Source organism: Hevea brasiliensis, chromosome 3, assembly GCF_030052815.1.
Source record: "Hevea brasiliensis isolate MT/VB/25A 57/8 chromosome 3, ASM3005281v1, whole genome shotgun sequence".
In the NCBI taxonomy this organism is placed as follows: domain Eukaryota; kingdom Viridiplantae; phylum Streptophyta; class Magnoliopsida; order Malpighiales; family Euphorbiaceae; genus Hevea; species Hevea brasiliensis.
Genome location: NC_079495.1, coordinates 98,881,893 through 98,906,417, shown reverse-complemented (window position 1 = coordinate 98,906,417; position 24,525 = coordinate 98,881,893). Strand labels below are relative to the sequence as shown.

Sequence of the window (24,525 nt, the reverse complement as noted above, 5' to 3'; positions counted from 1 at the left end):
GAGAAGATGTTAAAGAAGAGTATGACATAAAAGGGTAAAGATTAATTTGTAGCTGAGCCATCTTCCTGCAATCCAAATAGATATTTTGAGCATATATATACATATAGTCCGTTGAAATCAAAATTATAATGTCAAGTCATTAAGGCATTAGATGAGATGATTGTATGCTTAATAATTAGTGGAATCAATTTGCGACAAACCAATAAAAATATTAAAAGATGCCATCTTTTCATGCTCGTCTTTTCGCACTTTGCTTTTAAATAATTGAGGAACGAAAAATGGTAGCTTTCATTGCTTTTTCACCATTTTAACTTTTTGTGTCTAAAGATGTATAATATGGATGAAGAAGTAGAAAATTTTAGTTGAAAATCAGCTTAGTACTAATCCCAAGTTGCAATTATTAGTTATAGGACTAATGCATACAAAATTACACAGCAAATTTTGCAAAATTGTTGTCTATATTTGGTGAAAAGTAGCTTTTGATTTTGAACTTGTCAGTAATGCTCTTTTGGAAGAATAGTTGCTTATTGGAATATGCAGGTGAATGGCAATCTGGTTTCATGCAGTAAAAAGAAAGGTGAGGTGAATCTCCATTAATGTTAATGTTTTTGAGCTATTCCTAAAGAAAATATCTTGTTAAAATGAACAAGAAAAGCAGATAGCAGTAGTTTGTGTCTCATGTTCATATTTCCTACTCTAATCAAACATATATATCATTGGCTTTAGTATATGCATTGGTATTTCCAAACAACCACTTATGATGAATTTGAAATTAATATGTATATAATTGCTGATGCAGCAACCCAACCCATCATTTTATGGTTGCATAATCTCTTTCCCATATGCATATGAGGAATTTGTTTCATTTGTTTGAATGCAAAATTTAATAAAATATTCCCCACCTTTCTGTCTTCTTTTATTGCTACTTTCTTTTTCTGTTATAAGCATTAAAGGAATCCATGGGATATACTTTTATATATACCATTTTTGGGTGGAGTATATGATGGAAATTAAATAGAAGGAAAAAGGGAATCTCCATTTATATAAGATATTCAATGAACTTTGCTACTTCATATGACTTTAATTGTATTTCCACAGGACACAAATCAAATTTGATGAACCAGCAGACAAGGGTATTTAATGTTGAGGGAAAGAGGGCTGGCTGTGCGGTTTAAAATCAAAACAAGGGGTGATAGAAACCAGAATGAAGTATCCAAAGTGCTCCCTTCTGCAAGTTGCAGAAAAGTTGCTCCTTACAAAAGAAAAAGTTGGGCAGTTTTGTCATTTACCAAAGAAAAGGTCTCACACACTTTTTCATATTGCTCATGTTGCCTTGAATTGTTTGTTTAGTGGGGGGACCATGAATAATATGTGCAAGCAATGTAATGGGGCACTAGGCTTTTCATCAATATTGCATAAACAACAAAGATGTTAGTGCCAACAATTAGCAGCAGCAACAACAACAAAAAAAGAAGGAGACAAACACAACAACAAAGGGTAAAATAAAGAAACTGCAACAGGAAAATGAAATTTTTCATCTTGTCATTTGTTGATTGTGAACTGACATTCTGTATGCTGATAATTTCTTGATCAATGCAATTCAATGAAAATAAGTCAAATTTGAAAAATAGAGGATGATGGTAATCCATGATAGATAAAACTTACTAATTTAATTTTACTGTTTGGATTATGGCAATGAAAGTTAGAAGACAATAAAGGCTGTAAGGTATGATTCTTGAAATTCCTCAACAAAATAGTTCTGAATAACTCTTAAAGTATCACAATAAATTTTCTTCAAATAAAAGAGTCAGCAAAAATGGAATGATGAAAATGGATCTACATGGTCAATCACAATTAATTTGGGATTAAGGCTCAGTTATTATTGTTGTGTTAAAAGAGTCAGGGAAAAGTTTTAATTTCTGTTAGAATTCATTAGCTTACACAAATAACATGTAAGAAATCAAATATTAATCCTTTTGGTTACTGTATATTCCACTACTCATATAATTAGGGAGAAAGATTCCAGCTGTGCATTACTGTCATGAAATTAAAGTTTGACAAAATATTAACAACAGAGGGAGGACAATCTTTCAGACCTTTTGGAGCATTGTGTAAATTTATATAATCTGGTACTTGATTTAACAAGGATTTTGTAATCCCAACTCTATCTAGGAAATAGTTAGATTTTCATTGAATCAGTGACAAACACGATAGTTAAATATAAAGGTGACTGATAACGTGCACAGTATTTAAATTTAAGTATATTGTATACTTTAAGTTACAATTTGATTTTTTTTTTTAATTTTTTGTTATTTAAAAAATTTTAAAAATTGAGCCATTAATTTTTTTAATTTAGTTAGCTAAATAAAAAAAATCTTTTAAATTATTAGAATATTAATTCATTAATTTTTTTTAATTAGACCAATGAAAAATATCAATCAATAATTGACACAACATTTAGATATAACCAAATGAATAATATAATATAATATAATTGTCATTATATTTTTATATTTAGTTATAAAATAAAAATAAAAATAATATAATGTAATGATAATTTTAATTTAATGTTTAATTTATTTATAATATTAATAATAAGTATTAATTACTGCAATTATTGATAGTCCGTGGTAATGGTTGCAAAGTGGTGGTAGTGGCTAGGTGGGGGTGGGGATGGTGGTGGTGGTGGTGGTGGTGAGGATGAGGTTGAGGGTGGGGTGGGGGTGGGGGTGGGAGAGGTGGAGATGGTGAGGTGGTTGGATGATAATAACGGTAGTGACTGAATGGAGGTGGTAGTGATAGTGACAATAAATAAATAAAAAAAATCAATATAAGTGATTACTTGCATTTTTATATGTGGTGATCGTTACATTACTCAAAGTATAATTGATTACATTATATAATTTTTTATATTATTTTTTATATTATTCCATCACATCAAATTTTTTTATATTATTAAATAAGGTAATTAAATATATAATTTTTTATATTACACTTTTAATTACATCATACCAAAGATAGCCTAAGTGTTTTATGTATCTCACTCATAATTTAATTTTTTTAAAATTCATTTATATTTCTTAGAAAAAAAAATTAAAAATATGAGCCACTAATTTTTTTAATTTTATTGCCAATAGAAAAAAAAATAAACCTTTTAAAATTTTGACATAAATTTTTTAGACTAGATATGAAGCTATTAAGGACATGCACATATTTAAATTACTGTAAATTATTAAAATTTTAAAGGAAGGCAGTTGCCCTTTCAACCCTGAGTTTAGTGTTATACAAATGCACATTTAGACTTAGTGACTTGTACATTTTAGTCAAAATTTAGATGTTTTAAATTTTTTTATTAGTTAAAAGGAAAATCTAAAAATATGAGCTATTAATTTTTCAATATAATTGAGTTAATAAAAAAATAATCTTTAAATTATGAGAATATGAATTTTTTAATTTTTTTTTATTTAATTGGACCAATAAAAAATTAAGTTTTAAATTTTGTTAGAAATTTTTTTATTTAATTGAAATAATAAAAAAATTAAATTTTTAAATTTTATTTAAAATTTTTGAAAGTAATTAAATATATGTCTAAATTTAAATCTTTAAAATTAAAAATTAAAATTTTAAGAGGCATGACCCTGCCAATCCTTTGGTTCCATGTTGTTTTGAGTGAATTAGGTGATAAGGAGAGCACTAATTGCATCAAAGTTCATACTTTTTTAAAAAAAATCATAAAACCATGATTCTAACAATGACTAGTTGAAAATGTTTGAATAAATGAAAGTCTTTTTGACACAATTGACATTAGGTTTAAAATATACCTTTAAATTACAGTTGTGCAAATTTTGTGATTTATTTAGCCATTAAAAACATTTTAAGCGATCTTGTTCCACCACACCTTTCAAATCTTAGATTTAAGAACAAAGTGGATGCTTGAACTAGCGGACCTTAATTGCAAGCTTCAATCAAGATTCCATTGTCAAATTCAGTCAAATAATCAAATATAACGTTAAATCTTATGTTGAAAAGGCATAATATAAATAAAAAGTAAGATTAAATTATATCATTAGGAAGATTAAATTATATCATTAGGGAGAGAGGGGAAATCTTTGTGATTAAGAATATGATAACATAATTTATTGTCAACTTGAGGTAAATGGGATGTCTTGAACGTTGAAAATGTTACACGTGCCATTTGCAGAACTTCTCAATAAGTACAAGAATTGATTTAATCCAATGCATAAAGGAAATTATCAAATCCCATTCTGAATTTGTACTGATGCTTGTATTTGATTCAGCATGTAGACTAGACAGCTGTATGTACTTGATGCTGGTGACTGAATAATTGGAATGTACCACTGGCCTTAGACCCTTCTCATCCTCAAGATCAACCATTATGTAAATGAATGACAACATTCACAACAAACTCAAGTTCAAGTTGAAAATGCATTGCGAAAATTGGAACCAATTACCTAACACAACCAGGAGATATTGACAATCAATCATCAAAGATAATCTTATTCCCTTAGGTTCAGTGATTCAGATTTGAATACCGAATCACAACATAAACTAACCCATAATTCTGTAAAAATTGTCCAATAACTATGGATTATCAGCAGATTAACGTATTCACATAGATCCTCAATCCTCATAATGGCATAGATAAATTATCCAACAACACTTGAAGAAAAAATGGCGTCTTAAATACCTTGACAACTATAAATCCTCCAAGCTTACTGACGTTGCATCGGTTGCATTTGACAAATCATATTGTAAGGTGAAAACTGGTATCCAGGAGGAGTTCCTCTAAGGAGATTTTGCTCCTGTAGTTTTTGTCCATATGACGATATCCCACAAAAAGGTGCCATCAACAAATTGCCATTTGCTTGGCTAAAAACACCAGCTGCCCCTCCCCCTTCACTTTGTGGTTTACAATCTATAAATCCTTTGGGCATGCCAGCCATTTTTTGTTGTGGTTGTGATTGTAGACTTGTGGTAGAATGATCTGGAGATGATTTCTTCCCATCAGGTGAAGCAGAGTCGATGTTTGGAAGATTGACGGTAGTAATATCATGGATGCTGGACCTCCGTTTATCCTTCCGTCCTGTGCTCTGCCTGATAAAATACTTCTGAGCATGACTAGCCACTTGAGTTGGTGTCCTAGTGGTCACAAAGTTGCGAGAAATATTTCTCCAGTCCCCTTTACCATACTTTTGAAGACCCATCAGAAACTGCCTGCAATTGACACCAAATAGCCAAGATAAATTACAAGACATCAAAGCTACACATTCACGTTAGTGCATGAAAAAGACATCTACAGTAAAGCAATTTTAAATTGTTTATAGAGTCCTTACAACTTTGCAAAATCTATTGAAAGCGTTCAAATTCTAAAACCATGTTTGGCATAATTCAAACTCCTTAGCAGAATTAATATCATATTATAAGAACAACTGAACAAGAACAAGAGAAGGCAGTATTAACTAATTCAAATATAAACAATCACTAATCCTATTGCAAAACTGAAATGAAGGAGGATCGCAGGCACATTATTAGCTCTACAATGACAGGAATGAATGTAATATACCTGTGCTCCTCCTCAGTCCACGGCACCCCTTTCTTCCTTTCCTGCTCAGACGACCTGGCTGCGGTGGTTCTCTTGCCTCCAGGAGTATAATAGTGTTTGAAGGCATCGTATCCCTGATTATTATTGACCCACTCCAAAGTAAAAGCATCACTACTGCTATATCCAGGAATTGGGATGAGCCCTGCCTCGATATCACTGACATCTTCCTCCAATTCCCTATACTGTTTGATTACATCACCTACAGTCTTGCCTGGGATCATGGCTGCAACTTTATGCCATCTATCAGGCTCATCCTTATCATACAAAGCCAGAGCATTCTCAAACTGCTTGTTTTCTTCATGGGTCCATTTGGTACACCTGGTTTCTTGAAACAACCAGTTTGAATTCTCAAGATAAGAGGCTGGAGAGAGGATTTCATTTCCCCGATTCATAGTTATTACACTGTACAAGAATAGAAGCAAATAACATAGAAATAAATTTATACAATAAAGAGAGGAAAAAAAAAAGATGCTATACTTCTCTCTATCTCTCTCTTTGAATTGAAAGAGAGAGAAAGATACAGAGAGGAAATGCAGCAGAAAGAAGTGGAGAATTTTATGACCCAAGAGTCATCAAATCAACAGGCATTTGAATAGAATCTGAGTAACTTTTTTACGTAAGCACAAATTGAGGAATCTGAGAAAGTCCCAACTTTCCAAAACCCAAGGAAAATTCGAGAAGCAATAACAGAAAAGAAAGCAGATCTCAATCATCTATTTTTAATGGTAGAACCCTAGATTAACGTTCAATAATTGATCAAAATCAAAAAGCCAACAATAGGTGAAAGAAATAGATATCAAATTCCACGAAGAAAGCAAAACTGAGCCATAAATTTCGCAACTTTGAAGCTCAAAAAGTAAGATTCAATTCAAGGCATAAGTTTTGCGCACAAAAAGAGAGAGAGAGAGAGAGAGAGATTCTAAAAAGCTCATGGAAAGGAGAAAGACCCAATTGAGAAAAACAGAGAAAACAGAGGATTCAAGTGGGGGAAGTGGCAGGCAATTTATGCTTTGCCAAGCTTTCGTTCCCTTTGAGCTAAAGGCCTAAAAAAAGTTAAGTCAAAGCAGAGGGTAAAAGGAAGTGAATACAAATATGCGAGCTCCTTATTGCCAGTTGCAGGAGAGGAGGATATATGGAACAGTAATGACCAGGGAAGGGAGAGTGAAAAAGGGGTCACTGGTGTTAAGTTGTGATTGGTGGAAATGAATTTTGTGGGCGCTGCAGCCAAATCAAAGTTCCCTAACTATATGGAGAGAGAGAGGGTGGCCCAATTCATGGTGTGAAGGGCAACTCTATGATTGGCTAGATAGAAATAGAAGAAGGTAGACGTGGGTATTATTGTAATTTCAAGAGAAAAAGACACAAATACCAGCTTTTTTTTTTTTTAATCAAGTACAAAGTACCAGCTTTGACAATAGTAACGTTTAGCTCAAGCATGGTGACAATATGTTTTGTCAATAATGCTGCTCTCAGGAACTTCATTTTCATTAATCGTTCTCTTCCCTTTCACATGCCCCATTAAAGGTAACTTCTTCAACTTAGGTATGCTGCTATATAACTGTTACAGGCTACTTCTAGGCTTGTACAGACTGTTCCCATTCCTAGTAAATGTGTTCACCTTGTATATTTTTTGTTGATAAAATGGAGGATAGGCAGGTTTGCATTCACATGCAACTTTCAGTCAATCAAACCCAAAGCTTGGTAAAAATAAACAAATTTGAGGACTTAAAATCAAAAGGTTTCAACATTCGAGTTAAATTTTGCTCATTATTGATTTGGATTTATTATATTTTTTAAAGACAAATTATAAAATTAGTAACTAAAATTAATATTTCAATAAATTAAGTAAATATAAAATTTAAAGACAAAAGTAATAGATTTTTGTTCATTGTTCTCTGTCGGGAATTGTAGTTATCAAATATATTAATTATATCTAAAGGAAAATGATACAAATAAATTAATATAATTATTGTGAGAAGTTAGTAATATAGCGTTCTGACTGTATTTGAATTGATAGATAGAATAATACTTTAAATTTATTGTTACAATTATTATGTAATAATAATATAAGATTATAATAATTTTATATTAAAAAGATAAATTATATAAATATCATTTTTTATTTATTTTATTTAGTAATTTTGTAATTGCAATGAGATCAATTTGGTCATAATAGAAAGGAAGATGATTTATAGAGTGGGTTTGTTCTTTTAACTTATAACCCTAATTATACAAATGGAAATGAGGGGAAATTATATATATGGAGAGGGTTAATAAAACTAAAAAAGCTTAATTAAATTGGGTTATATAATTTCAAAGGGTCCACCCAAATGAACCAAAAGTTCCTAAAGTACATATATAAATAATTAAGCCTGCTATAGTTTAGTGATGATGCGTTGCTTGTGGTCATTTGGTCAACTAACATTTAATTCGTTTTGTTGAATGTGAAGGTATATTATTTATTTAATAAACTTAAATTCGAGTATTTATGTTTTAATTTTAAAAAAAAAAAAAGAAATTATATTTATATTTTTTTTTATTATCGTCAAAACCAAACGTTGAATCCCTTATGAATGGACAACCCTCCATCCATATCCACTATTATTTTTTTTTTTAATTTTAAGAAATCCTAAATAAATGGATACGAAAATAAATGATTAATTGATACACAATAGCTAATTTTATGAAAAGTTTGATTTGTTTAGAATGTTTAAAAATTGAAATTTTTAATTTAATTAAATTTTAATTATTTATCTAATTTTTATATTTAAAAATTTAATTTACTTGAGTGTAAATTATTATTTTATTCTTTAGAATTGCTGTTATTAATATTTTCATTCTTTTATTTTAAAAATATAATAAAAGATTCTTAAATTTTAATTTTATCTACACATTTGATTCATTTAATTATTAGTCGTGAAAAAAATTAAAATACCTTTACTCTTTCTTTCTCTGACTTCTCTTATGTGATTCACCAACCCACTATTTAGAGCTGTGCAGTGTTCTTGAGATCCAAAACCAAATAAAAAAATTGTGCTGAACTGATAAAATCATATATTTTCTTAGTATTAAATCGTACATTTTCTTAATATTTAATAAAATTAATCTTAAATTCTCAAATGGGTGCAAAATGAAGAAAATGATATTCTCTTAGCCTTCAAATATTCTAAGTGATGCAAATTATTCATATATTTTTTTTTAACGGAGAAAATGAGGATATTCATTAAATGAAAGAGATTATGAAGTCCATGAGCCCATAAATAATAAGCTTAGACCCGAAAGTTTCTCCAACAATAGTCAATAGTGGAGACTCCATCCAGCGGTGGAGAAAATCCAAAGGGCAAGCTACATCTTGCGAGAGAAGGAGCCATAGGTGGGAGTTCTAACATCATGAAACTTGAAGCAAAACTCTCTGCCTTAAACTTAATCTCCCCAAACGAAACTAAAAACCCTATTGGAACAGAAGAGTCACGTAGCACATGCAGATGAACCGCAAAGGCAAGGACCAGTGCTGGATTAAACTGGGAAACAACATGGCAAGATGATGCTCGAACAACCATCAGCACCACCATAACGCCAACTAACAGGGGAGACCCTAACATCATAAGGGAAGCGTCACACACTGAATTTGATACATTTTAACCAGCATGCACCAGCCATAAGGAGATCCAAACACAACCCATCTAGGAAGGGTACTAAACTCCATAGACAAAAACTAAACAAAACAAACTAGGAGGAAAAATGAAACCAATGAAAAGGAAAACTGCACAAAACATAAATTAGAGGAAGAGATAGAGGATGATTGAAGGCCAAGAGACCAAATCACCCCTAAACTTCAAAACCGGGTCCCGAAGGTTCGTTCTTTTCTTGTATTTTTAATATAAATGATACTAATTAGCCTTAATTTTAAGGCTTTGAGTGCACAGTAGCAAATGATACTAATTAATCACTGATGCAAAGAGACTATTCATTGTACTTAAAACAGCAATTCAAGAAGCAGGAAGAGGGTGGTAGGTGGAGAAGACCTTTCAACACTCTGGCATATTATAAACATTACACTTTAACAAAAAAGGGTTTCTTAAGGTTGGCGTTTATCCTACTTTTTTGTAATTTTTATTATTTTTTATTTCATCAATGGAGGGTTCCTATCATTTGTCCAATATAATGATATATATATATATATATATATATATATATATATATATATATATATATATATATATATATATATATATATAATGTAGTTGTGGATGGTTTCACTTGTAGGGGCGTACATCCGCTTTATATAGATAGAATAAAATATTCTAAATTATTATAGTGAAAAATTAATTAACACAAAACTAATTATTAATGGCCTATCAGCTAAAATGTAAAATCTTTATTATCCTATTTTTCAAAAAATTTTGAAAATTAATTGTAATTTTATTTAATTTTTTAAAAATATTTTTCTATTTTATTTTGTGCTTGATCTAACCTTCTAAATACTATCAATTATTTGCAAATTTCATTTTCATACATTAAAATTCTTAGTTATTTTATCAAATTAGATAATTTTAATCATGCACTTTTCTTTGCTATCATCAAATCTCATCACTATTTGAATTTAAAGAATTAAAATAAAATTATAAAAGCAATAATGATTGTGGTAATATTGAATTTTTAAAGACAAATTAAAAATGAAATTTAAAGTTAATTAATGAAAATTGAATAAAATTTCAATAATTTTTAAAAATTTAACTATTTTTTATCAAGATTTAAATATTTAAATTAAATTATTAAAACACAAAAATATTTAATTTTTTGTAATTATGTCATTATTAATTAATTAATATTTAAGATTTTACTCATTTCATACGTGAGTTTAATTCATGCTTTATTACTTAAATTTGAATTCTGAAACCATATTAATAAAAAAATACGTTCTTTATTTTTTATAAAAATTTTTAATCTTGACATGAAATATCATTTATGAAAGATGCCTAACCAATATAATTTTCTTACTGATAAAAAAATATAATTTTATCAAATATAAAAAATTATTAAATTTATTTCTATAAGGTGATAAATTTATAATAAGAAGCAATTATGTACAGGAATCTTAAAAAAAAATTGAGATTTGAATAATTCTCGAGCAATTGTGTTTGGGAATGACAGTGACTGGTTTTAACAGGCGCAGGAGCTTTCCCAAAATGGAAAGATTCCTATTTTCTGTCTTTAGAAGAAGTGATTAATTTAATATAAGCAACTTCATTAATTTAAAAAAAAAATCAATGCTTTTGTAATTAAGTAGACCTTAATTAACTAATCAAATATTTTAGATAGTTATTTAACATAAATAACAATAATTCTTATACAAAATAAAAAATATAAGAGTAGAAAAAAAGTATGTAGCGTGCAAGCAAGAATAGGACAAAGAACACGCATTAAAAATTATATTATATAATGGTGATATCATATAAAATAATTTATATAAAATAATAAATTAATTATAAAATAATAATTAAATTATAATAAATTTTATAAAATTTAATTTTATTTTTATATTAAAAATAATTTTTTAAAATAATTATTATTATTTTATATTTAATTATTACTTTATAATTAATTTATTACCTCATATCAAATATTACCATAAAATTATAATTATATTATATAATATTTGGTCGCGCGTAGGCTACCAACAGCCACCAAGTGTTGCATCACCTGCTAAATGGTTCACGGTTTTGTTGCTGCACGCGCTTCCCCTTCAATTCCCAAATTTCCCATTTAGTTTTTCAATTCGTAATATGGAATGCTAGATGAATTTTGGTGTTCTTGGCCTCTATGGAAAGTTCTCGAGATGTAAATGTGTGACACACACGAGACCGTCCGACGTGGGTGGTGGATTGGGGGATTTGGGAAGAGGAGAAAGGAAGCATGGCGTGAGGGAGGAGGGGAGCGTCGTTTTCACCACCACCACGCGGCGGCGGTGTGGGAAAGGGGGAGAGAAAAAAGAGGCGTGCGTCGGGGAGGTGAGTGTGGAGAGGAGGGAGGAGAGAGAAAACTGGAGAGAGAGAGGAAGAGTGACGGGAACGCTCGGGGAGAAGAAAAAAAGAAGAAGAAGGTTGGTCTAATTCGACCAGTTCGATTCAGAATACAAAATTTTAAATTTTTACTCTGCCTTAGGACCGAAAACGAGGCCCAAAAATTCCAAAAAAATTTTAGAAAACTCAGAAAAATTCGTAGAGTACAAATATATTTTTAGTTTTACCACGTGGACTTTAAATTAATTTTTAAAAATCATCAAAATTTTATATTTTTAGAAAATCGAACTCGATTTCTAAAATCCGAAAAAGTTCAAATAATTTCTCAAAAATTTAAATAAAATAAAATATTAATATTTACCCAAAAAATAATAGATTTAAAAATTTAGAGTGTTACAATATAAGTTAAATTTTAATTTATTTTCTTATTGCAATTCTTAGATTATATTGACTTTCTTATATTTATTTCTTGAATTTTATTTGAAAAACGGTATGAACTTTTTTTCAGATTTTATAATTTTTTATATTTAAATTTTTCTTAAATTTATGTGAAAAATTATATTTGTTAAAAAATAAATATTATTAATTTTAATACTAAAATATATACCCTTACACAATAACATTATGATATATTTATAATATTGTACTTTACCTTTACATACCTTCATTTCAAATAATATTAAATTATTAAATACCTTTCTTCTAAAAAAATTTTACCTTATTTTAAAAAAATTTTAACTTACCTTGTTTTAAAAAATATTACCTTACTTGCAGATCACTGATGGCTCTGCCATTCACCCTGCTTGCAGATCACTGATGGGTTGTTGTGCTAAGAAGGTTGTGGCACTTGTTGTTGTTTGAAAGGCTGGGTTTCTGGTGCTTCGAAGGTCTTGCTTTTTTGTCTGTGGAAATCATTTTTCTCCCTTTGAGGCGGTGGTGACGGCATCTTTGTTGTCGATACTATGCTCAGTGACAATACAGCTAGAGTTGTGTTATGTTGGGCTCATAGGCCCTTTTTTGTTGCAGTCTAACCAAGGCGAGCCTTTTATTTTCTGCTCTTCTACTAGTGGATCTGAATTAATTTTATGTTTAGGCCCTAGGGCCTTGTACTAATCTGCTTAATTCTTTAATGAATATATTATCTTTGGAAAGAAAATAAAAATAAAAATAAAAATTTATCTTTAATATTTTAAATGAAAACTCTAATGACATCTCTAATTTTTATTTCAACATTTTTTTTTATCAAGAAAACTCCAACATATCAAACGTTCTAAAATTAAATAACATAAATTTATCTGATTAATGGACCCATATGATAACAAATGAGAATTGCTATAAAAATATTAATATAGATTTTTTTTTTTTAATAATACTAGCGTATATAAAAATTTTCATCTAAAAGCAAGAGAGAACTGAGAATTCTGATGAAAAATGAATAAAAAGTAAAAGAAATAAAAAGGAAAGTGTTGTTAATACTTTTATTGTATCAATCGTTTGTATAATAAATATATTAAATTATTTAACAATAAATTTATCAATTTTTAAAAATAAAAATATAAAGATTAAATAAATCAGAATTAATGAGAACTGGGAGTACCATCAATGCGCGACCCTGATCCCACGGGCTGGACTGGCATTATGACTTAGGTCAGCATAAGGTCCCCAAAGCCCATAGTAAATCTAACTGTTTATTAGCTCAACCTTGAAACCCATATACAAGCCCATTTTCAAGAAATTAACCGGACTGAGTCTAGTCATAAACTGGACCATCCAATGGAGAGTTTTTAGCTTACCCGACCTGTGATCACAATATACATATATATGGAGAGCTCGGCTCTCCCTCACAATCATCAAAAAATAAATATGAAATCAAATGGGAGTCCAACTCTTTCATCCAACAAGTCATCATTCACACATTTACCATACATAGATTAATAAGTTTATAACCCTAAAATAATTAATAGTACAGACCCAAGCTAAATAAAATGGATCTACGCATGCGGAGATCTATAATTTAAATTTAACAATACAAAATATGAAAATAATAATTAGTACATCTACAAGGTAGGAAGTGGGTTAAACACAAGAATAAACTCTCCTGTAACCTAAAAAAAATGGGTGAACAGGAGTAAGCGTTCGACTCATAGAGTAAAATATTGATTTTACATACAATTTTTATAACTATCTAGTACTAATGCATCTCTAAGGATGAAATGTAGCATTGATCAGCAATTTCAAATAATTTCAAATAATTCTCACACAAATAATAATTTAGAGCACTCATACACTCGTGTGTCACATCAATATAAATACAATATGGGAGCTAATCCCCTATACAGCTCTCTTAATTTAAGGCCTGCTAGCGAGATCAACTCGAGCCGAACTTTTCTTACAATCTAAATGCCAGGGGTTAGCGAGATCAACTCAAAGTCGTATTTACCCTGACTTATCACAAAAAAATCGGGCCTCAAGCGAAACTAGCTCAAGCAAATTTATCTGTCCTACCCATATCCACTACTAATACACTATATGCACGTCGACACACGCACAGAGTTTCAAATTACCCTAAGGCGTTATTCACATCAAACCATCAAGTAAAAATGCAACACAAAGCGTGCCTATAGTAGCTAATACATATATCTATAAGTGATGCATGGGCAGGCTGTAACATATAATAACAATAATATTGAAATTATAAATAAAATCAATATTTACTCACGTGTTAACCAAAAGTCATTGCGGCTGCTGGGTAAAGGAGGAAAGCTAACTCAGCTCACCTAAACATTATATAAAAAATTTTATCAATATTTATTTAAAACAAAATTTTAATGAATCAATGGATAATATTAAGTTTTGCTGAAAATCTGGTAGAATTTTCCTTATACCTAGTACCTACCCAACCTGCAAAAAAATCCAAATAACGCTTCTAAATCTTAAATTCCCACAACCACATCTCATCAACATTATATGGCCCCTCTTGAACCCTTCAAAATAATCAATACTCACAAATTTAAAAAATTATATTTTAGTCCCTATAACTAACATTTTATTATAAATCATTCAAATGAGCTCTAAAATTTCTAAAATTTTTTCCGCAGTCCTTAGCAATATTACAAGCTAATACAAAAGGAATTATAATTTTCTAGCTACCTATAAATTTTTTATGGAATTTTATTCTAAACCCGGCACTATGAAATTGAAGAAACTCGGAGTTGGGGTTTTCCTATGCCAATTCTGACACTTGGAACGAGTTCGGAATATCTGAAAATAGTGGGATGGCCTATAATTTTGACTCGGTTCTGAAGTGATTTCAGTAGCTTATCTGCTTGGCCCGAAATTGTAGATCCAGACGACGGTCGAATTTTCATGAAACAAAAATACCTACTTGAAGCTCACAATACCAGGGGCTAGAATAAAATTATTGCAAAATTAAATAAGCTCGAAAAAACACTATGAAGTTCATGGGACCCATCGAATTTCCAATGTTAGAAAATTTTGAAATTTATATTACCGCGAAGCTCTCATCGTGTAGAGCATGCCGATACTCTTAGAATTCCCATGGGATTCTCGGTTTGGGAGAAATTTAGCAAAAAAATTGAAATAGGCTAAAATTTGTAGGACAAAAATTGGACAATCCGCTAAATGAAAATTAGTGTTTTTGGTGTCTATGGAAAGCTGTCGAGGTGTAGATGGGTTTTGGGATAAGACCCGATCCAATTGGTGGCCGGATCGACCTGATTTTGGGCAGGAAAGTGAAGCATCGTGAGGCGCATTGGGGAGGGATTCAAACATGATTTTCTAGCGATTCAAGCAGCGGCCGGCGACGAGGAGGCACCTTGGTGGTGCACCGACAAGCTAGGAGGAAGGGGTGGTGGTGGCTGGCAGTGGAGAGGAGAGAGGAGAGAGAAATAGAAAAGGAAAGGGAGGGTGTCGGGGCGCTCAGGGGAGAGAGAAGAAAAAGGAAGAAGACCGGTCTGATTAGACCAATCCGATCTAATCCGGTCCAATTCAGCCAATTCGATTCAGAATATCCAAACTTAAATTTTTACTCAATTCTGAGCCTAAAAATGAGGCCCAAAAATTCTGAAAAAATTATCAAAATCTCAAAAAAAATTTTGAAGTTCAAATATATATTTTTGTTTTGCTACATGGTCTTTAAATTAGTTTTTAAAAATCAATGAAATTTATTATCTTAAGAAAATTAAACCTGATTTTTAAAATTTTGAAAAATTCTAAATAAATTTCCATAATATTTAATATAATAAAATAATAATATTTACATATAAAATAATTATTTAAAAATTAGGGGTGTTACAATCAAAATTTCTAAGTTTAAATAGTAATTTATTCATAAATCAATGTTATTGATAAATATACTAAGAGGTCATTGGTCATCAAACTATAGAATAAAGAGTAATTATCATAAGCTGTCACTCAATTTTATGAATATTTTTATAAAAATTATTAAATTTTAATTTTTTTTTATAAAATTTACTAAACTTTAATTTGATTTTATAAAAGTCACTGCAATTGAAATTTAAAGGTTTTGATATTAAATTACCTATTTATCAACTATTTTGTAATTAAAATTACCGAACTAGTGATTATTGGTGGAGAAGAAACAGAGAAAAGGGATGAGTTTGATGGCCAGGGGGTAGCTAGATGAGTTTTATATAGGGGTGGCCACGGTCCGGTTTTGAATCGGAACCGGTTCGGTCAAAACCGGACCAAAAACCAATCAAAACCGGAACCGGCTTTAAACCGGACCGAAATCGTCCTTCTGCGGTTTGGTTCAGGTTCATATTTTTTAAGAATCGTGAACCAGTGGTTCCGAACCAGATTAAATCGACAATTTCAAATCAGATTAAATCGGCGATTTAAATATAAAAAAATTCAATAAATATGTTACTTCACTCCTAATTCATTTATATATATCATTAATTCTCTACACAATTATTCTCTGTATTTTCTTCAATTCTTAATATTTTTTTAATTTTTCTTAAATTCTCTAAATAATTATTTTTTACACTCATTTTAATTTCCAATACTCTCTCAATTTTCCTACTTTATTATTTTATATACTTACTGAAATTTTCAATACCATCTCAATTATTTTGTTATTACTTTAAATCCTCAATAAAATTTCCAATACCCTCTATTTTATTTTTTTTTTTCTCTTTTATACTTTTTAATTATCAATTATTATATAATTTTTTAAAAAAGCAAGTAATAGAACTATAAATTTTTATTCCTCTAAATCCTAAAGGGATATTTAGGCAAAATTAAGTTCATACACTTTTTGCTAATTTCTTTAAAAAAAATTAATTTCATCTCTAATTTTTTAATCAGGTTCAAATCTTTATTTATTAAATTTTTCTTAAAGATAAATTATTTTCTTTCTTTTTTTTCTTATTTTATTTTGATTGAAAGATTTCTAAGAAAAATTAAAATATTTTTACAAATATAACTTAAATTTTGAATTAATAAAATTTTTCTCTAATTTTTTTTATCTAAGCTACCCTTAAACCATCCCTAAATCACTTTAAAACCGTCCTTCAAACTGTCTTGAACCGTTCTTTTTCGAACCGCCCTTCAAACCGTTTTAAATAGGGGTTCAAACCGAAACCGGCGTTTCAGGAACCGTCTTTCAAACCGTTCCCTAACGGTTTAGTTTAGATTCATTATTTCATTGAACCTAAACCGGTGGTTCAAGAACCGTAACCGGCGGTTCCTGAACCGTAGCCACCCTTAGTTTTATACATTCTAATTTTTTTTAAGAAACTAATAAAATAAAGCAATTTTATTTGTAAAGTAGTTAACAGGTCAACATATTAAGATGAAAACTTTTAATTTTCAATCACAATGATTTTTATAAAATAAAATTAAAGTTCAGAGAATTTTATAAAAGAAATTAAAATTCAGTAACTTTTATGAAAACACTTATAAAGTTTAGTAATCGCGTATGATAGTTACCCATAGAATAAATATCAATTAGAACCCTTTACTTTAATTTAGTTAAATTCAACCCTTTATTTATTTGAAATTGAGCAACTACACCTCATAGAGAAACGCCCATATTAGTTTCTGTCCAATTGAGAAGGAACCAAAGATCTTCAAATTTTGATTCGCTAGCTGGGAAAAAAAGAGACACACATCTCAGAGTCATTTTATCGAACAAATTAAAAGCGCTGATCGCAATTCAACCCACAAGTCAAAAAGTTCAAATCTTGATTTCCAGCGATAACGCCTCAAAAAATCAACCTGATGTGGTCCAAAATAGTAAAACCCATAAGATGCAACACGTATCATCAATCTCCAATTTAAAATCGAAGACAAGAAGTTAGATTTGAGACTTCAATAACTTCGGAGAAAACAAATTCAGTTGTCTTAAGACTAGCACTTGGGATATAGAAACCATACCGGATGGGTTCACAAGATTCACCAATTCAAATCTCTTGATAATGTGCGGCAATCAACCATCAGCAAAGGGAATGTATTATCTCACATCAATTTGAGAGAAGAAATATAAATATAAGAATTTGAGAAATTTCTTTCTCTCGAAGTAATTTTTCGGATTGAGTTAAACTCAAATTGTTTTCCTTATAAATATTAATGCATGTATTTCATTAGGGCCAATCCCTTTCACAGGACAAGACTACGTCAGGATTTGCATATGCTCCTATTAGGATTGATCTTGAATAAAGAAGGTTTCTCACAATTTAATTTAAAATATATCATAAAATCATAACCTGCTTAATAAATTAATTTATATATAATCTAATGATTGTTATTAAATGAATAGATTTAATGATTAAAAAATTAAGGGTATTATCACCTTGAGAATATTATAGAAGCTCCATAATTTATGGACAATTGAATTAATAATTTAATATTTGAATATTTATCAAAAAAATAAGTACTATTTAGTTTGAATAAAATAAATCGAATCAAATCGCTTTAATTCAGTAATTCAATTCGATTTTTAAGATCATTTGATTTGGCTTAATTTTGCATTTTAAGAATTTCGATTATTTTGATTTAGTTTGGTTCTGAAGAAAAAAATCAGTTGAGCCAAACCGAATCAAATTACTTTATTAATTTTTAAATTGATTTATTTTTACTGAGAATTTATGAATTATATATAATTTTATATATATAAATTATTTAATTTTACTGATTAATAGTTATTAAATTCAAATCAAGATCAAAATTAAACTAAATAACTGAAAAATCAAATCTAAATTAAAAAATCTATCAAAACTTAAAAGCCAATCGGTTCGAACTGAATAGAACTGAAATAAAACAATTCAGTTTGATTCGATTTTTCATTTATTTCAATTCGATTCAGTTTTTAAAATATAATAATTCGATTAATTTGATTTTGATAATTCGATTCGGTTCGATTTGAACAAAATGCTTAACCCGAATATTTATATTGCAATTTAAGAAAATGGATTTCGAATCTTGAAAACTTACCTTTTAATTTTCAAACAAAAAGAACTAAATTAAAAAAAAAAAGTAGGCATTCAAAATGTTTATACTTTGGTAAATGCTCAAAATGTTAGTATTAATTTATGAAAAAAAATTATTTAAACTTGCTCTATGATAGGTTGAATATATAAATATGTGAATTTTAATTATGTTATTTATGCGTCCCATAATACGTATTGTATTTTGGGGTTGTACTCCATAATCAACCTAATCTTGGCAAGAAATTCACTTGTATTAGTTTTGTGTAAAACAATTAACAATTTTAGTTTTTTTTTTTTTTTCTCCCCCAGAAGACGGGAGTTTCATTCGTGATAATAAATGGCCCAAAAGCCGGATACAGTAATTGACCAACAAGTCCAAACACATAGAATAGATAAAAACTTGAGGCCCAGAAAGTAGCTCTAAAATTAGAGGCCAAAGCCCATCAAACAACCAACTCTAAGCTATCAGAAGAGCGGTGTGGGCCGATTGTTTGCAAGTGACAGAAATATGCAAGAAGAGCAAAGCTTGTCAATTTCCTGTTATGGCAGAACCACAACCCAGCATTGAAAACAGAGGAAAGGGAGAAGGGAAATTGAAGAAAGGGAAGAAGAAGAAGAAGAAGTATCAAGAAAGAACAGGAGATGAGAAAGAGAGTGAAGAAAGAAAATAATTTCTGTTATTATTGTTCAAGGAATTGCAACTGTACATTGCATTTGTATTTGTATTTATACTCAGACAATTCCCTCTTAAACAATTCGCTCTTATTTTCAGTTACAACTGATTATCATCAAGCAGCCGATTACTAATTGACTCTCACAACTAACTAACCACTTATACAGCTTAGCATCAGCTCATCAGCTCCCTTAGTCACAACTTGCTCTGCTAAATGCAACAATTTTAACATTCTTATGTGTAAAATTCAAGGGAAAAGAGAAGCATTTGTAGTTAAATAACAAACTATCTGATCTTATTTATACTTGCTTGAGCAAAAATTTTCCATTTACTCAAGAAACAAATAGAATATTTTAACTCTCACTCATTTCTTTTTCCTTGTTTTCTTTCTTCCGCATAGTTGGACTATGGAATCTTGGGACAATTTTTAACATTTTGGAAGATCGCTTGGGGGTGGTAATAGTGACTCGTTAGGGCCTTTCCCATTGTCCACCAAGAACGCCATCTTAAGTCCCCAGGTCGTGTGCACTTCCAGATGGCAATGCATGAACCAGACTCCTAAAGAAAAAACCAAAAATTGGTAGGATCAGAGTTAATCACCAAGTACTTGGATTTTGGATTTTGAAAAAAAAGATTCATTGCCAGAAATTACCTGGATTATCAGCACGGAATCTGATGGCAGTCCATCCACCAGTGGGTACTCCAATTGTGTTCCTCTCTGGAGGATCAACAAGATTGAAACTCTGAGGATCCGTTTTTGAATTATAATTCCCTAATCCTCTGCCAACAGCGAAGAAGTTGAATCCATGCAAGTGGACAGGGTGGTTCTCAGGTGCTATAATTCCAGTGTCTTGCAAAACAAGTTGAACTGTGGAGTTGTACTTCAACCTGTAAACCTTGGTACCATTCATGGTCTGCAAATTTGCTGGTCCGCTTCCAGTGTAGTTGAAAACATTTGGTGGATTAGCAGGGAAATCGGTGGTGAAAACGCCACTAATGTTAAAGAAATGAGCTTGAAGCAGAGCAGTAGTTGGCATAACAAATGTGACATTGTTGATGCTAGCAACTGCCCTACTACCATTGCCTGCCTTGCAAGTAGGACATAGGTTGACGCCTAGCCCAACGGTAAAGAAAAGGTTGTGATCAATCTTCAATGGGACTTGGGCAGGATATTTTTTCGAATTCAGGCTGCGTAGAGAATTAATAAACTTGTTGGCGACTGCGGTGGCATTCTTGGGAGGTGGGTTGGTGAGAGTTGTGGGGGAGCTAGAAAGCGTGCTGGAGTAATGAAGAGTGGCTGTTGCGGTCCTATTGTCAACTGCAATCGGAGCGTCCATGAAAGGGGAGGCTGCAACTAAGTACTTGCCGGTGTTTTTGTCTGCGGTGACAAGTACATTGGTAGTCTGGCCTGGGGCAATTAGGACTGTGTCGGTCTTGAATGGTTTAATGTAGGTAGCATCAACTTCCACAACTGTAAGTTGGTGCCCTGCAATTTTGAAAAAGAGCTCTTCATTGAGTGCAGCATTGATCAAGCGTAGCATATATGTCTTGCCACTATCCACTGGTAATGTGAAGCCGCCTGCAAGAATTTATGTATAAATCAGACAATTTTTCTACGGCAGTTTAATTTTATAGCTTTTTAGCTAATTCTATAACTAAATACCCTGCGAGGGACAATTTGAGACAGCCCCAGGATGTCCATTAATGGTGTGAGCATCAGAGACATTTGGTGCTAGTCCAGATTTCAGAGCTTCATTGATCACTGCTTCAGTATCAGATTTCCACCATTCAGCTGAAATTCACATCAACAAAAGTTAATGCATTATTATTAAATTTTTCTGGTGAAAGAAAATGGAGTATAGTTTATTAATTTTGAGTTATTAGCTCACCTAACACAACCACCACTTCCTCGTGGGGAGTAGGGAATGGGTAAGGAACCCCACGCTTAGGCAAGATAACAATGGCACCATGAACAGTGGACCTGAGCCAGAGAATATGTGCATGCCAAAGAAGGGTGCCTCTTTGTCCTGTGATTGTGAAATTGTAGACGTAGTTCTGTCCTGGCTGAATTGGGCATTGAGTAATGTACGCTGGCCCGTCAGCCCACCCAGTTCGCAGTTGCCTAATACCATGCCTGTCAATTATAAAACCATATTAGAACAAAGCATAAATAGATTAATGATTCCATTTTTATCCTGGTATATATCTTACCAGTGGATGGAAACATTATATTTGACCTTGTTCACCACCCTTACAAGAACTGTATCATCTTCCCTTGCATAAAGAGTGGGTCCAGGGAACCGCCCGTTCACTGTAACAATCGGCTTGCTTGAGCATAGTCTGGTGGTATTTTTCATCACCACCTGTGTACGTTACCCAGAGAGTTAGCTAGATAACAAAAATTAATTAACTTCATGATTTTAGAACTAAAGAGTACCCCAATTGCAATGATATAATTTCTATACGCATATATACCTCAGTGGTTGCAAGCAAATTACTAGTTGCATCCGGCGTACGTGCACCTTCACTAATAAAACAGTGAGTCCTATTTTTATATTTTTATTGTGTAACTGTTTTTATGTGAATATACAATACACTATTTTTTAGTACACTGAATGTACTCTATAATTTGCCGTAATTGCAACTACTTAAACAAAACGTTACTTTTAGAATGCAGTGTGCTAGTGACTTAAGATTGTACCTTTCAATGTCCATTATTATTATTATTATTATTATTATCTTGTTCGTGTAGCTTTCTCAGTTGTAAGTTGGAAGAATTTTTTTCTTTCTTTTGTCGAATAAATTTCTATGGGTTTATTAGTTGCTTGAATAATATGAATAGTTTTAGGCTTTTAAAACAGAACTTTGCTCTAAAAAATAATACTCGGCCCCATGTATGAATGCTTTGCCTATATCATGCAATGCAAAACATATAGTCATTTTCTAGCGAAACAAACAGGAAAAGAAAATGCATGATAAAGGAATCTCCCAGTGATAATGTGATATGCAGTTGCAGGTTTTTAATCATGTAGCATTTGTACACTTACATCAAACTTGTAATGACGAACCCTGCACTCGACCAAAGCTGGGACAAGAAGACATAGAACAAGAAGCAGAAAACGAAACTGAGATTCCATTTGGCTTGTTTTTCCTTCGTTATTTGCGTACTTCTTCTCCTTTTCAAGGCTTGTTGCATTCATCTACGATTGGGCACCTCAAGTTTATAAAGGGGATAGAAGGTGATAGGGGAATTGCTACCACGTCGTTTTTCTAAGTTAGGTGGGTGAGTGAATTCTTGAAAAAAACGATTTTGATTTTTGAGGCCTAATATCACTGGATTTCTTACATGTTACATAAAGTATTGTTTCTCATGGACCACTGTATGTTTAGAACTAAAATTATCAAGCCCTGCATTTCCATATGCAACTAATTACAACCTTAATGAGGAATTTGGTTGGTTGGATTTTTTAGTGGAAAGCTTAAATTTGGTACACGCTTTGTTGGTTTTAATCTTGGAAACATTACTCCTTGATGCTATAATTCTGCTTGTTGAAACATCTCCATAATTAATAAAAAAAATATATAAAATTATGTATAATTTTAAAAATAGAAAAAAATTGTAACCTCAATACCACCCGACTACATTTAATAAAAAATACTATTGGTCACAATATTTTTTTTAATTAATTATAATCACTATTTGAACTTAATAAATTTCTTTTTAGTTCCTGTTCGGTAACAACTTTTAAGTTAGCGCGTTTAATATTTTGATCATAATTAAAATATTACTACTTTTATTTATATTGTTTTGTGGTATAGTGTTTACATTCGTGTTTAGGGGTTGAAAGAGTAGTTTATGAAAAGTTATCTCTTTTATTTATTAATTTTTTTAACTTTATTTAATTGGTATAATTTTTTAAAGGTAATAAATAACATCAAATTAACATACAAAGTAAAAAATAATATATATAATATCATGTATAATAGTATTGTAAATTATACATATGATTAGATGCTTGCTTTCAAAGTTAAATATAGATATGTTGAAGTGAAAGAAGAATAACCTCTCATAATATATATTCTTGTTAATCCCCCAAAATAAAGGAAAAAGAGTACCAGGAGAAAAAATTATTTTTTTATTTGTATTAGGATTTATTATAATTAAAATTATTAGTATAATAAATATAAAGTAATTATAGTTATAAATATAACTACATATAGATTATTTATTAATAATATATATTTAATTTTTATACCTATTAATTATTAAATTATATTTATTATTAATTATAAGTTGTATATATTATATTTAATTATTTTTTCTTTTATTTTTATTTAATGTTATTATATTTAATTAATTATTAGTCATTTAATTTGACAAATTAGTTATTTTATTAATAATTTTTTTATTTTAATTATTAATTAATTTTGTATTGCCTTTTATCCCTTGATATATGATCAACTGAGTAATTTAATTTGTGTCAACGTGATAAATATAATTTTTTTTCAACTGTATGAATAACCTATTTTCATTTCTATTAAAAAAAAGTTTAGCTTTAAAAATTTGGATAATAAATAATGAAAATACAATATTTAAATTTAGAAAAAAAAATCAAAACATAAAAAAAATTAAATTTTAATAACATACCTCGAAAATATTTACGGAAATTTTTATTTACTATCTCCACATATATATATTTTTTTACTATAACTTTTGAGATCTGATGATGAAGG

At 30.3% G+C, this 24,525-nt stretch overlaps 2 protein-coding genes across 2 annotated transcripts; both read right to left on the bottom strand.

Annotated features, from left to right (window-relative positions):
• Nucleotides 1-4,491: 4,491 nt before the first annotated feature.
• On the bottom strand, nucleotides 4,492-6,843 carry LOC110647406 (transcription factor DIVARICATA-like). Its single transcript, XM_058144140.1, has 2 exons — nucleotides 5,585-6,843; nucleotides 4,492-5,235 (listed from the first exon to the last, which is right to left on the bottom strand). Exons 1-2 carry the CDS (start codon nucleotides 6,013-6,015, stop codon nucleotides 4,734-4,736), a joined length of 933 nt encoding a protein of 310 aa, XP_058000123.1. The 5' UTR covers nucleotides 6,016-6,843; the 3' UTR covers nucleotides 4,492-4,733.
• A 12,930-nt stretch (nucleotides 6,844-19,773) lies between these two features.
• On the bottom strand, nucleotides 19,774-23,006 carry LOC110651579 (laccase-4). The gene is made up of 6 exons (XM_021806950.2): nucleotides 22,839-23,006; nucleotides 22,003-22,154; nucleotides 21,681-21,925; nucleotides 21,455-21,583; nucleotides 20,444-21,370; nucleotides 19,774-20,349 (listed from the first exon to the last, which is right to left on the bottom strand). Exons 1-6 carry the CDS (start codon nucleotides 22,989-22,991, stop codon nucleotides 20,219-20,221), a joined length of 1,737 nt encoding a protein of 578 aa, XP_021662642.2. The 5' UTR covers nucleotides 22,992-23,006; the 3' UTR covers nucleotides 19,774-20,218.
• Nucleotides 23,007-24,525: the final 1,519 nt, after the last annotated feature.

What these genes read in the sequence shown, in the direction of transcription:
- LOC110647406 (XM_058144140.1), bottom strand. Translation starts at nt 6,015, where the DNA reads ATGAATCGGGGAAATGAAATCCTCTCTCCAGCCTCTTATCTTGAGAAT. An exon ending in TGGACTGAGGAGGAGCACAG is followed by an intron (nt 5,236 to 5,584) that starts GTATATTACATT and finishes TGTCAATTGCAG; the next exon opens with GCAGTTTCTGATGGGTCTTC.
- LOC110651579 (XM_021806950.2), bottom strand. Translation starts at nt 22,991, where the DNA reads ATGAATGCAACAAGCCTTGAAAAGGAGAAGAAGTACGCAAATAACGAA. An exon ending in TTCGTCATTACAAGTTTGAT is followed by an intron (nt 22,155 to 22,838) that starts GTAAGTGTACAA and finishes TAACGTACACAG; the next exon opens with GTGGTGATGAAAAATACCAC. An exon ending in ATTCCGTGCTGATAATCCAG is followed by an intron (nt 20,350 to 20,443) that starts GTAATTTCTGGC and finishes TTTTTTCTTTAG; the next exon opens with GAGTCTGGTTCATGCATTGC.